At 40.2% G+C, this 15,131-nt stretch overlaps 2 protein-coding genes across 5 annotated transcripts in view; both read left to right on the forward strand.

Annotated features, from left to right (window-relative positions):
• Nucleotides 1-1,971: 1,971 nt before the first annotated feature.
• Nucleotides 1,972-2,895, forward strand: LOC122990094 (uncharacterized protein K02A2.6-like; the record flags this gene model as incomplete). The annotated part of the gene is given in 1 exon segment (XM_044363216.1): nt 1,972-2,895. A coding segment is annotated over 1 exon segment (924 nt), but the record flags the coding sequence as incomplete, so codon positions are not given.
• Nucleotides 2,896-5,778: 2,883 nt separating this feature from the next.
• The window catches only part of LOC122989911 (ecto-NOX disulfide-thiol exchanger 2-like), a 196,242-nt gene continuing 186,889 nt past the window's right edge, over nt 5,779-15,131 (forward strand). For all 4 annotated transcript variants that reach the window (XM_044362944.1, XM_044362945.1, XM_044362946.1 and 1 more), the window contains exon 1: nt 5,779-6,086. In XM_044362944.1, the coding sequence (XP_044218879.1) occupies nt 6,065-6,086 (22 nt within the window). In that variant the 5' untranslated portion in view covers nt 5,779-6,064. The remainder of the gene's footprint in view (nt 6,087-15,131) is intronic.

Genomic DNA, 15,131 nt, shown 5'->3' on the forward strand with positions numbered 1-15,131 from the left:
GATGTTACAATAAACAACCAGTTAAATGGATGTCCTGAACTGTGCATCATTTTGGAACCCTTGACATTATTACATTGGTGACAGGGATAAACTGTGGTCTTGGCCAATAATGGTTACATATAACAAAATCAATGAGTTTGACCTGGGATTGGATGACACGCTGCAGTATGTGGAACGTCTGGACTTGCATGCAGAACAAAAGCAAGCCATCCTCCTCAGTGCATGTGGTGGGAAAACCTATGCCATGCTATGGGATTTGTGTCAGTCGGGTAAGCCCGGAGATTTTTCTTTGAGTTACTGAGGATTTTGAGTGACCATTTCACACCGAAGCTCAGTGTCACTGTTAAACATTTCAAATTTCATTCAAAAATGAAACAGCAACAACAGTCGGTGGCATCATTTGTAGCTGAACTGAGGAGGTTCACTGAACACTGTGGGTTTAAGACAGCACTGGATGACAAGATTAGAGACAGACTGGTGTGTGGCATTAACAACAACAGCATTCAAAGGCATTTGTTATCAGAAGTGGATGACAAACTGACTTTGGCAAGGGCAATTGAGTTAGCAACAACAATGGAAACAGTGGCTAAAGATGTACAGATGGGTGACAAATTAAAGAAAAAAGAATCAACCACAAAAGGATTCATCCAGTTGCTGACAAGGTTAAGGCTGCTGACAAGGTTAATGCCATTGCAAATGCCCCACAGCCAACCAACCAGACACAGTTGAACTCTTTCCTGGGCATGTTTAATTATTACCACAGGTTCTTGCCCAATGTCTCCACTGTGCTGGAGCCACTGCATGGGCTCTTGAGGAAGGGAGCCCTGTGAAGATGGGAGAAACATCAAAGCCTCTCTACTTGCATCACCTTATTGTGTCAAAGCAATTTTATCCCACCAGTTTCCAGATGGCACTGACAAACCAATTGGATACATGTCACGATCACTGTCATCAGCAGAATGGGGTTATTCCCAGCTTGAGAAAGAGGCGCTGGCTAGGGCTGTCGTGGTGACCGAATTCTCCTGCAGTGATTTAGGATGAATCAACAGCGCAGTATGCGGTCATATGCGGTATTAGTGCCATTTTTTTGTGTGAAAATCAAGGTATGTTAGTCTGATTATGTGTTGGCCAAATGGAGCAGCAGTACCTCACGAACATGGAAAACACTTAAAACACTTGGCACACACTTGGCAGGAAACAACATTGGCCTATAGCCGAGTCCCCTTAAACTTGGGATTTATGAATGGAGTCTGGCTGGATGCGCCTTTAGACTGTATGATTGGTGGAAAACTACTTTACCTCGCAGGTTAAATGGCAACGTGCTTGGCTGCTTAGTGACCTGGGAGAGTTTAAACATATAACCAAGACAAAATATTCATACAGGTGTGTTTTTAACCACCAAGCATCAGCACGGAGCCCTAGTCAGCTCACCCTGAGCCCGGCTCTGTTATGAGGGATGGACACCGGGTTAGCTGGTTAGCCTGGATGCTAGGGGTGGGAGGCTTGCGCGAGGCTCTGTGGAGCCCCATGAGTGCGAACTCAGCATGCGAGACACTGCATGCAGCAAGCGGGATCTCCGGAGCCGCCGGACCAGAGTAGGGGAGCCGCTGAACATTCAATACACATGTACTGTAAAACAAGAAGGACCTAGCCTCATCAAAAAAAGAAGTGCAGTGATTGTGGCATCTTATGAGTGCACCTTGGAGTATAAGGAGGGCTCAAAATATGGGAAGGCAGATGAACTGAGTAGACTCCCTTTGCCGACCACACCCATCGCGACACCACGTGACAGGGTAATGCTCATAGAGGACATGATGGCACACCACTACAAGTAAAACAGATCTGGAATTGGACCCATCGGGACTGCATCCTGTTCAGAGTACATCAGTGGCTGCTGCAAGACTCCTGGCCCTCAGTGTACACCAACTCAGAAATTCAGCCTTATACAGTATGAGATGACAATATGAATTGAATGTGGAGGAGGGGTGCATCCTGGGGGGAAGTAGCATGATAATACCACCATAAGGAAGACAGACTATGATTGAGTTGCTTCGAGTGGCCCATCTGGGGATCTCAAGAATGAAAACACTGGCCCGTAGCTATGTGTGGTGGCCAAACATGGATGCAGGTTTAGAGTCAACGGTGCACAGATGTCATTCATGTCAGTCCAACCAAGCCATCCCAGCAACAGCACCACTTCATCCATGGGAATGGCCATACCAACCATGGATGAGGCTGCATCTGGATTTTTGTGGGCCAGTATTAAGGAAGATGTTTCTAATTGTCATTGATGCCTATTCAAAGTGGATTGAGGTTTACCCAATGTAGTTTATAACTTCATCCATGACAGTGGAAAAATTGGGGGGCATCTTCGCCACACATGGAATCCCAGCTGTCATTGTTAGTGATAATGGACCTAGCCTGGTCAGTGCGGAGTTCAAACACTTCCTGACAAAGAATGGCATAAAGCATGTAATGACAGCACCAAACCACCCGTCCTCAAATGGCTGTGCTGAGTGGGCAGTGCATGTGTTCAAACAGGGAATCAAGAAGATAGGGGAGAGTAGTGAGGAGACAAAGCTATCCAGGTTCCTTTTCAAGTACCAATCAACCCCTCAGACCACGACCAGAGCCATGCCTGCTGAGCTGGTCATGAACTGGAGGATCAGGACCCAGCTGGATCTGTTGCATCCTTCACTAGCTGGCAAGGTTGGACTGAACCCGGCCAAACAAAAGCATCATGATAAGCATGCCCTGGACCAGATGTTCACAGAGTCCGACTCAGTCTATGTGAGAGGGTTCTTGGGCCAGAAGTGGATTCCTGCAGCATTCATTGAGAGGACAGGTCCAGTATCTTGGAAAGTCAAAACACAGGGTGGCAAGCTGGTGAGATGACATCAGGATCAGATTCGTCCATGTCATGACCAGAAACTGACTGAACCAGCAAATCCTTAGCCAGAGAATCCAGCACAAGAGGCAGTCATACTGGTGCCCCCAGAACTGGGTCCTGAACTAGGGCAATGTTATTAAATGCAAGTTTGGAAGGCACCCACTTATCTCAAGGACTATATTCTTGCAAGGGCAGAATAACCCCCTTGGAGGAGGGAAAGTCTACCCCCTACCTTGTAGCTTAGATTTAAGTTCTGTGTTCATATAAAAAAGGGAAAAAAAAGGAGTCAGATGACCACCATGGGGGCCTATGTGAGGTCCTTGAGTCAATGGCAGTCAAGAACATTAAGCAGAGTCAGTACAGGAAGTTTGGATAGTACAATAAATAGTACAATAAATAGTAGTACAATAAATGACCAGTTAAATGGATGTACTGGACTGTGAATCATTTTGGAACCCTTGACATTATTACATTACTACACAGCAGCGTTTGTAAATGGAGTGCAATTTGGCAGGGCACAGAATCAACCAACGCAAACACTTAACTGCCTTAAGATATAACAGTCACTCCTGCCAATACATCTTTGATGGGAGAATACTTGTACTTGTAATACAAAATTGCTGTTTCTCTCTTGTTGTTGTTGCCGTCTGGTGTGGGCCTTTATGGTATATATGAAGTATATAGTGCATATGGGAATCAATTGCACCAATCTAAGCACATAGTTATGACAGATTTATGACAACCACAACATTGTGATGATTTGGTGATGATGAATCCAAAACAGTTGCCAAAAAAACCTCTCCCATAACAAAATTGATGGAGCAGAATGGCCAAAAGCAAATGTACAGCTCATCAAATGAGCCACTGAGGGTGGATCATATTAAACTAACTTGGGAGGAAATAACACATTTGGTTAACATGTGTTGCTCCGGTGCTTGGAGAACAGTTTCCCTGTGTAGAAAACGGCTCAGTGATATTAGGCAGAGAGCCAACCAGACATTGGCGGTGAAGCAGAGGGACAGTTTGGGTACAGCCAAGGCACTTCCACCAGCCAGTCTTCAACTTTTATGGAGGATGAGACCACCTTCACAGAGCAAATAATCGTGCAGATAGAACAAAATGTTGTATTTTTCTTTTGTCTCTGTATGAGGAATGTTCTGCTTTACTAAAATTAGCCCTTGTTACATCTGAAAAAGTGTCAGTAAACCTTTGAGCAGGATTTGTTCGTGGATGCATTTCTTCATAAGCCACAAAAGAAGCACAAAACAAGCATTTCGTGCCATGCTCTTTTAGTCTAAACTGTCACCAAAGTACCAAACAGGCATTCATATGATTGAATACATAGGCTTTTTCCCCAGTGAAAGTGCAATCTTGATGGTGCAAAGACACCCACTCTACATCCATAGCCCCCAAAATAGATCCCTGCATCTCTTCCAGTGGTATGAACTAGGTTGAGGAATACTAATTAGGACAGGGACAAACAACCCAGTTACCCACTACTGTGACATATTCCATAGTGTGGACAAGGTGGACAACACCACAGCCTAGGAAGGACAAGATATTCAGTTGTTCAGTAAACCCAATAACTGACTCTCTCTCTCTCTGTCTCTCTCTCTCTCATATATATATATATATATATATATATATATATATATATATATATATACATATATATGTATATGTAGAGATGTGACAAATTAAAGGAAAACTGGTTCAGGTCTGAATGCTTGATGCCTACAGCTGTACCATCCGGTGGCTCTGTTATGCTTTGGGGGGCATTTTGCTGGCATGGTTTGGGTCCACTTGTCCCCTTAGAGGGAAGGATCACTGCAAATCAATACAAAGTTGTTCTGTGTGATCACCTTTATCCTATGATGAAACATTTTTATCCTGATGGGAGTCATCTCTTCCAGGATTACAATGCCCGAATTCACAGGGCACAAGGGGTCACTATAGTTTTGATTGTGAAAAAATTTCCTCCATGGCTGGAATGAACTAATTTGCTCAGTTGTCATCACATGACCTTACTTTGGTGACATCATAAATGGTGATCTTAACGACTGTCTTGTTCAGACTGGCCTTCTTGAATTTTCTTCTAGCCCTTCTACTTTCTACTTCATGAACTCGATGACCTTGACGCCTTTCCAGTCAGTGCTGAATGGTTTTCATCTGGTATTGGCAAACTTGCAAACAGCTGTTTCTGGTATTCTGGTCTCTCTCTTGAAAGATAGGTTCACAATTTTTTAAGACTGTCTTAAAACAACAGTTAGGTATCCATATGAATACTGAAAGAGGTTTTCCTTGCTGTAATCATTCCCCCTGTTCATACTGGCTATTAAAAGATCCCCTTCAAATGCGTTTTCAGTGTAAGTGATGGGGAAACTGTCCTTTAATGTTGGTTATTGAATGCCTAAAGGCCCCTTTAGTTTGCAGGGCTGCACTTTAAAAGTCAAATTATTAAATACCAACACTGCACACCTGAAATTTTACACCCCCTATTATTTGTAACACGGGAAAACAAGGTGCACCTACCTTCAAAGTAAAAGCGCAAAATGTACCTAAAGCAAAAGACAATATTCAGGACAGGTGTACATAGCGACACTCTTTTATGATTTTAAAAGGTCTATTCTTCTACTTTATCTTTTAAATCAAATTTGCGTTGCAATCTTAAAGTACACCGCAGTATTTGCTCATTAGTGATGTATTTTGAAAGTCTTAACCGGAAGTTCTTTTAATCTGGATGGTAGCTTGATTCTAGCATAGCGCGTGCTGAGAGACAGGTGACAAACCCTCACCGTTGCCAATATTGTTTTTCCTAGGATGGCGAAGTCATGACCCTCCCTACTCCCCTACTCTGATTGGCTTACTCTCATATTATTAGTCTAACCCTAACCAATCTCACTCCTCATGCCTAAACCTAACCAATCCAACCAACGAAGGTAACGAGTATTAGCCAATGAGAGGCAGAGTAGGGCGGGTCATGACTTCGCCGTCCTAGGAAAAACAAATTGGCTCATGACTGGCTGGCTAGCAGACACAGAGAGCGGTGGATTTTTTTTTTTTAATCTTACCGCAGCAAACCGGCCAAGAAACTCCTCCACTTCAAGGATTTATAACCAACTAAAAGACTTTTCCTCGGTGGGATTGTTTCGTCTCAAAAGCTGAGACAGAGCAATGTTTCTCCTGCAGTACACCGGTAGGCTGGTCTGACTAACATCCTCAGCTTTCACACGTTATACACATGATAATATTAATATGAAAATAATCTTAAAAGTGTCTCAGTTTCCAGTAAATTATAAGTTCATAAATTTGTTTAATGGCATTTTCCCCCGTTGATAATACTGTGATCGTGTAAAAGTCAATATTCATTTCTAATATGGTGATATTGTAGCTTAATTTTAACATCCACACATTTCTTGGTGTTTTAACATTCATTATTGTTGTAATGTAACATGATGGACAGTATATGAACCAGCTGTTCCCTTATAACACCTATAATAAGTTACTTTGTGTTTGCCTTAATATCTATCTATCTATCTATCTATCTATCTATCTATCTATCTATCTATATATATATATATATATATATATACACATCTGTGGTGAAGGCTGTGTTTAAACTTGCCCTGTGAAGTTTCTATCCCTGTAAAACTTTATTATGGGATTACTTTACTGCTTTGTATAATGAAATGCATCTTGCTCATTTGACTTTCTAATGTCGTTTATCCCTTTTTCCATCCTGTGAGCAATGGAGAACTTGGGGAAGTGTGAACTAACTGTTGAAAAATCATTTGATTTGGCTTGGATACGGATAAACAAAGTTGACCTTATCAGAGTTTCCAGACTTAAATCTGATATGTGCAGGGCAGGGGATCCCAAAGTTTCCTTTCATTGAGACCACTGACTCCCATATGATAAAAACCCATTTAAAGAGATTTCCAGTATATTCTCAGACAGTACCAACTTTTCTGTATTTTGCGCTTATGACCCTCTTGCAGTGAATGGTAGCATCAAACTATTCTTGATTTCTTTCTGGGGAGGAACTATGAGTTCATTTTGGAAACTACTGGGCTCAGCTCTTAAAGGCTTTCTGAATTAAAGTCATTGAGAGTGTTAAGTGGAGTGCCGCTGACTTTGTATTTTCCCTCCATTTATTCCCTTATTTCTCTGTGATCCTTTAACTGCAGTAAAATAAAACAGTTCACTATAGTCAATGAGCCATTGGGGGGATCATACAATCCAAGAACTTCCCACTTAAAAGGCTTACATTAGTCAGCTTTGTTTGAACACGTTGTTCACCGTTTTAGCTGCCTCCACTTTATAGTGCTGTGATTTATTTAGAACTTACTCCAGGTCTCTCACACCCAGTGTAATGATGGATAAGTGCTCATAATTGGATGATTAGTTTCCCCCAGTAACTAGCCAGCTAAGTGCTGAGCATATGCAAGCAAATCTTTTCTGAAGGAGCATCTCTGTAGACAGCTATGCAGTTTAGCCATACAGTGGACTTGTCCAAAGCCCTTATTTTTGAGGACATAGTGTAATACTGTATTTAGATAAGAAATTTTTCATTATGGCATAGAGCTGCCACAATTAGTTGATTAATTGATTAGTTGATTGGCAGAAAGTAATTTGCGGTTATTAAAAATTCCAAACATTTGCTGGTTGCAGCTCCTTGAATGTGAGCATATGAGGCTCTTTTGTGTCATACATGATAATAACCTGAATATCTTTGAATTTTGGACTGTTGATCGAACAAAACAAGAAATTTGAAGATGTCACCTTGGTCTCTAAAAAAGTGTAACGGGCATTTAATGTTATTTTCTGACATTTTATCAAAAGAAATGTTAGCTACAGCTAACATTTCTTTTGATTATTGGTAATCATTTGGTCTATAAAAGGTCAGAAAATAGTAAAGACTGTCCATCCCAAGTTCCCAGAGCTCAAGGTGACGTCTTCAAAATTCCAAAAACAATTCCATCACAAGGTCCATTAATAGCTGTTCTGGAGCTTTCAATGGTATCACACGGTCTTCCTCAGCAGATGTAGTTTACACAGTTTTCATGCCATTGTAGATGGTGTAATTTCCATTTCCTGAACATTTCAAGGACTTTTTGTTCATCTTTTAATGTAAAAGTTGAGATTGAATGTTTACTCTTTCAAGAATTACTTTTCAATCTCAGTTCTTCAAAAACTGCTTGTTTTGACAGACAAACTTTCCAAAAAGTTTAGTTTAATATGTAAGACAAAGAAAAGCATCAAATATCTGAGAAGCTGGAACTAGTGACTGTAAAAAACAAAAATGGCTTTTTGCTTAAAAAATAGTTTACAATTATGAATTATCAAATTGTTGCCCAGTCATTGTTTAGTCAATTCATTAACTGACTAGTCATTTCAGAATTTAAAAAGCATGCTGAATAAATTGGAGCTATGTTTGTTCATCTTCAACCCTGTCATCAGCGCACACTAGGAAAAAAACATGTGGAACTATTTTAAATACATGTTTTATGTTAATGTTTTCTGACTCCTCTAACGATGGAACAAAGACTTCCCCACTCTCAAGAACGTGATGGGTGACATCCTTGCATCCATCACTATAAGTGGAGGCTGAGTGGCCTCAGGAGCAACCATGGTTGAGTTAAGGTCTATCATTCCCTGTGACAGCCATTTACCTCCACACTGCACCGATCCCCTCTCTGATCAATGAGCAGGACATTGTTGGATTGCCTTCAGGAGGGAGGGGCTGTCAGAGAGGGTTGACAGAAATACAGAGAGATAGAGAGACAGAAAGACATAGAAAGAGAGAAACTACTGGATATCTGCTTTGTTATGAGTTCACAGTGGTCCCAGGATAATGGTGGTACAGCTAAATTAAAGCACAACCGACTGCGGAGTGAGATATTGTAGCGTATGAAGAGATTTGTCAGCTTTGGAAAAACCTCCCTTTAAACAAGGAAACGTAAGCTCAGTTTTGCTAACAATTCAGCAGTAAGTGTGCGTCTTGTAACAATGGCTATGGGGAAAAGAGGCAGCATAATGAAACGTGAAAATATGAGTCAGAGATAAAGGAAGCTCCCGTTCTGTGAGTACCGCTGGCAATATCACTGTTTGAGAATGGAGGATTCAGGAGGGTACCCTGCTGAAAGCTCTAGTAACCTGGTTATGGATCATTCAGCGGCGCCTCGAAGGCCTGCGAAGACATAGAGTCCCCTCGGCTGTTTAACTCCTGAGCTAGGTTTCTGTAGCTATGAGTTGCTCTTTACTGTGGGCCAATCTTTGAGGAGTTTTGCTAATGTTGTTGTCAAGAGCCAAGGGGTGTAGCTGAATAAATGATGCTGGTAAATTGTGTGCTTAAAGCCCTATGCCTGTTTTGTACTTCCACTGAGTTTCTTTATCATACACAAAATAAATATTTGAGTGTTTCCATGGTCAGTAATGTAATAATTTCTACGTCCACCTCATATGAATCATTGTTGATTTGGATGGCCTCAAGATATTTGTTTGTTCTCCTCCTGATATCACAGCTCTTCAAATCCACAGCAGGTGTAATAGATTTGTTCTGCCACCTGGATGGTGAAAAACTTTGAGGGGAAGACATGGCGTCCTAGTGACATAGGGGGTTAAGACGTAGCATTAACCGCAACATCCTTGGTTCAGGTGCCACCAGAGAGTCTTGCTGCACGTCATTCCCCATCTCTCTCTTTCTCTTTCTTTTTTCTTTTATTGAGTCCTCACACCTAAGAAGACTTTTTGCCGATTCTAGTGCTTTTGCTTTTCTAGGTACGTTACCCCCACCTCAACATTTAGAGCAGAGTGTTTTACCCTCAAGGCAGAGGGTAATTATTTAAAGCAGAATCTGAGGAATATCTCAGAACAAAATATACTTATGAGGAAAGCAGAGCCATCATCAAATTTGGTTCTTGAGGATATATTGATTGATGAATGCAGTTTGAACCCTTTTGCATCCATTCAATAACAGCGGTCTCTTTTGAGCAAGCAACCTGTCAAGGATCTTAACTGAATTCCTAAACAACTCTCCTTATCTGGTTAAGTCTTAGATTCAGAAATACCATGATAAAGAGAGATTTTTTATTTTAGTTGAGGCAGTGAGCCATGTTCATGGCTTGTTTGGCAGTAATTGAGTCTGTAATTCTCACTCTGCCCCCTTTGTATTGGAGCACCTCATGCACATCTGATGTACCAGTGTTACACCCACAAAAGCAATTGTTTCACAAATTGTTTTTTTTTTTTCTAAACTTGTAGGGAGGTGTAAGAAATGTTCCTGTTACAGTTAGAGAGACACTTTTACATCAGAATTTGGTGCATAATGGTGCTTTTCTGCAATTACTACAACTGCAGCTGTGCTATTGAGCATTGTCATTGTGCATTCCCACCACTGGCAACTTGGTTGATAGGCTGCTCTCTCCCGATTGATTGTGGGCGGTATGAGGGGCTTTGATTGCATCTATGTAGTAGACTCATGTAGCTACAAAGTTTTGAACAAGTTCTGTGCACTGTGTCATTTTCGCTGGTTAAGTTTTGCCCTCTATGCTGCATTATGTTTAGAAGTTACTATAGATAGTGGTGCTAATGAGACTTAATTATTGGAAATTAACAGAATGCTCAATTATTTATGGAGGCAAGTTGGCGACTGCTCCCTAGTCATTGTTTTAACACCTGTACTCTTGCAGTCTTTGAAATAAAAATAACAGGGTGGCAGAAAGCTTTGAAGGGCTGTAATCAAAATCACCTCAAAAGGGGAAGGAAGGAAGCACAAATATTCTGAGTACAAAAATGTCAGCGGCTGATGACAATTTTTGGTTAGAAAGCAGAGTTTGGCCAGTTTTCTGAGCTCTTTCCAGGCATATGAAGGCAGGTAACTGCTACTATCGCAGTAGCAGTTAAGTGTCAGTATTCAGTTAATGCTAATGAATGGTTGAGGGTTTTCTATTTTGCATGTAACTAGTTGAGCAGGTGGAGGCTTTTTTTTTTCACCAACACTGTCTGTCATTGGAGACTGTTAAGAATGTGATAAAAAAAGAATAATGCTTTTACATTTCACCAATTGTCCCAGAATCCCAGTGGAAATCACATGCAAATGTGGAGACAATAAAGTAAATAGAGGCAATATATTATGCTGCAGCAATTTCTGTTGTGAAGTGTGATTTGACAGTCCTTTGAAGCATCAACAAATGGCACAATAGTTTTTATTTGGACAATTTGGGAATTCTTTGGCTCCCCAGATATTTAAAATGTCCTGTTTTGTAAACTGGTAAGTTATTCATCAAACGAGTAAATATGGGTTAATAATAAAAGCAATAATAAAAAGTGAAATATTCAGATGAATAGCTTGGAGAGGCTGTAAAATAAAACAACAGTTGTTTCTATCCCAGTTAATTATATTTTACATAATTAAAGAAAATGCATGCGTGGATATGAAACCCATTCACACTGTGAATCTCAATATAGTTTTATACTGCATGTTTTTCCACATTACATTGAGTGAGCAGAACAATCGAACCTCCTGTACATTGTAATGTATGTAACAACAGCTTTCTTATTGTTGTTGACACAATGTCTTAGAGGTGTTGTATAGATTTGTTTTATATGGAAAGCTGTTTCTATTATTTTGTCCACTTCTTTTACATATACAAATATCAATTAAACAAAATTAGAAACACCTCATATTGTCCAATAACGTAATACAACAAATTACAGTGGCAGAAAATACAATAAAGTTAAATCAACACCTTTGAGACACTGTCACTGACATACATCACTCATTGTACTCTTATTACCAGGAACTTTTCACCTCTTCTAAATACATAACCAAAGCCATTATAGAAAATTTTATGAAATTACAAAGCCCAGTCTTCTCAGATTTCCTTGCAATTTTCCGCTCTTGTACTTCCAGACCTCTAAATCACTGCCAAAATCTCCAATATTACAGTGAGAGAAATTGGTCTGGTGCTGTGTTGTCCAATCAGAGCTTTAAAGGCTGGGTTATCATTTTCCTGTGCTGGAGCCAGGAAAATAAGTGCATCCAATCACAATCCCTTTCTAAACAGAAATTGTCTTACATTAACGTGATATCAGATTGAAAAATGCAATGTGCCAGCTGATCACACTAGATTATTTTCTTCTCACTCATTTTGACACATTTCACTCAAAACAAACACCATATTTGCCATGCATGCATGAGCATGCAAATTTATCTGCAATTTGTGAGTGACAATAGTTTGTAAAATGTGACGCTGCCACCATTATGATCTGCGTGCAAGCAGTGCTCACAGTTTGTGAAACCGACTCCTGATTATCTTCTTACAGTTTTGCTTAATTTTCCAGTGAATTAATGCCTTGTTAACTTTAGTTTTCTCTGATGCCTGTGTTTGAATATCCATTTGTGTCCTTGTTCTTGTTGGCTGGCCTTGTCTTCCTGGTGAGATATTCAGCAGATTTTTTTTTTTTTTTAACAAGTACCAGGATCAGTTCAGTTGAAGAGTAGTGTAAAGGACTGTGTGGTTGAACACTGTGAGTGTCAGCAGAATCAGTTGTAGCTTGGCAGCCTCGAGGTGTTTTTGGATCAGCTCTGGTGCTCTCTGGGGCTCCACCACCTGATTGATGGAGCTGTTTGCTCCTAATCACTTCAGAGATAAAGTATCATGCAAGGAACGTTGAAATTGGAACTAAGGACTCTGCAGCAGCAGGTGCAGGAGCCACACCACAGTTTGGGCAATAACTTCAGATTGTCTCATTGCTTCACCACTCATGCTGTTTCTCCCTGTGGTTTGCTTTTATTAGGTGATAGCTGTTGGGTTAGCTTGCCAAGAATGTTCAGATGTCTGTGTTTGCCAGAAACTCCATTTGGGACAGTTTGATTGTTCAGCTTTGTGAACTTTTGGAGGTTTACAAAGCTGAACAATCAGTATTATGTGGCGACTGTCTAATTCAGTCCATTTTAGTGAAGCTTGTAACAGTTCAGTTACACAGTTTGTACAAAATTTGTAGCACTGTGTGGTAAATCATTTTGCGACTGGATTGCCCATCCAAAAATGTCGTATATGCAAATAACCCCTATTGAGTTGGAAGGGATCTGAATAAAGTAATTATAATTTTAAATTAGAAAAAATTAAAAACAGCATGGAAGGACAGCGTAGAAAAGGCTAATTGTTCACAAGTTCACAAGGAAAGGGAAAGGTGGAAATGGAAAAGTGAGAAGAAGGAACAGGAGTTGATGGAGGAAGCTAAATCAGACTGTTCACCAGGGAGTGGCACTGTGATTACACCTCAGAAGATTTTTTATTTCTGTTCTCACATATCATCTTGAGAAAGAAGCCCTCACTCCGCTACATCAATATCAGGATTCACCTCAGCCTGTCAGTATAAGCCTCTGTGTGGTAGGAGGTACGGACTGAGCCAGAGATGGATTGATAGATTCCGCCTGAATTGTGAACATAAGACAGCTGCATCCTGACTAAACACCAGGCCTCCTGTGGACTCTGCTGTTTTACAAATGTGAAAACCTGAACTAAAACGCAGGTACAGTATCCATGTAATAGTGGAGTGCGTCCACTGGACACCACCTCCTCAGTTTCAGTGCCTGCTGGGGGTGGAGGAAAACAGTTGTGTAGCAGCAAGACTGTAAGCAATATTACTGTGAATCACCTTCACTACACAGTGGCCTCTCTCAGGAGACAAAGTGATGCTGAGATTTTGCTGTGATTCTGGCATTTTTCTCTTTCCAGCAATGCCAGGATAAACAATTGGAAATAGCACAACACGGGCTATGATGGATTACTGTAGGGATGAAACACACTACATCAGAATGTGGCTGCGTCCACTGCTGCAGAGCGGAGTATATGTGGGAATATATAGAAGCTACCTTTGACTGTAAACTGTCCGTCCTTTGACTGTAAATCCAAATGAATAAAATGTATGTAATACTACTACTAATAATAATGATAATAATCATTATTTTAAAAATGAGTGATGTCCTGATGCAAAGAACTTCATGTGAAAATCTAGTCAGGATCCAACAGGTTCTAATTGGCAGTCCACACCACCACCATGTTTGGTGGCATTTCTGTTGCGTTTTAGATAAACCATAACTTTTCCTGTCACACAGAACAGGTATTCTTCCAATTCTATAAATGTCTTAATCTGCACCAACTGTGACACATTGTAGGTAACGCCTTTATGCTCATTTTTAGGGCTGCAACTAACAGTTATATTCATTATCGATTAATCTGTCGATTATTTTCTCGTTTAACTGAGTAGTTGTTAGGTCCATAAAATGTCAGAAAAATGGTGAAAAATGTTGATAACTGTTTCCCAAAGCCCAAGATGATGCCCTCAAATGTCTTCTTTTTTTCCAATCAACAGTCCACAGCCCAAAGATAATCAATTTGATATCATAGAAGACTGAAGAAACCAGAAAATATTCACATTTGAGAAGCTGGAATAAGAATTTTGACTTTTTTTTCCTTAAGAAATGACTCAAAACAATTATTCATAAAAATAGTTAGCGATTAATTTCATAGTTGGCAACTAATCAATTAATCGACTAATTGTTGTAGCTCTACTTATGTTTTTTTGGGCTACATGCTTAGTGAGCATAATCTCCATTGGCAGTCATGCAAAACAGACAACTCTCCTACTTTCTATGTTGTAGATGTATGAACTGTAACTATGTTTATTGACCAAAGCTCGCAGTCTTACTTTGAGCTTTGCACTATGGGCAAATAGAGCTACATGGTGGACTGGAGAATAAAATAGTGCTTTCTCCTCGTATATTCCGCATGGAGCCTACTTGAAACCATTATCTTTTCAATTGAATTTCTGATATTAGCCTGGTAAAGACAATTTTTCTGGCCGCTGTCCTTTCAGCACCTTAGCTGTAATGGAGGTCAGAGTTGGTGGATTGGAATTGGATGGACGCTTGCAAACTTCTGACATTTCGCTTCTAAAGTGTTGTATAATACAATTACAATTCCCCATATTGGTATAGCCATATAAATGCTATCTAATTTAAATTTTTCACTCAGCTTCCGTGTGATATTGCCTATGTGAATTGCAAGAACAATGAGAAATAGAAATAGGAGGAGTAATCCTCTACATGGAGCATAATCAAATATGTGGGCTGCATTCCAACTGGTGTGTGTTGATGTCTTCTACAGTGTAGTTTTTGATACTACAATAAGGAGTCGCCAAAGTCAGAAATCCTACACATACAGGCTTTCAT

Source organism: Thunnus albacares, chromosome 10 (assembly GCF_914725855.1).
Source record: "Thunnus albacares chromosome 10, fThuAlb1.1, whole genome shotgun sequence".
Lineage (NCBI taxonomy): Eukaryota > Metazoa > Chordata > Actinopteri > Scombriformes > Scombridae > Thunnus > Thunnus albacares.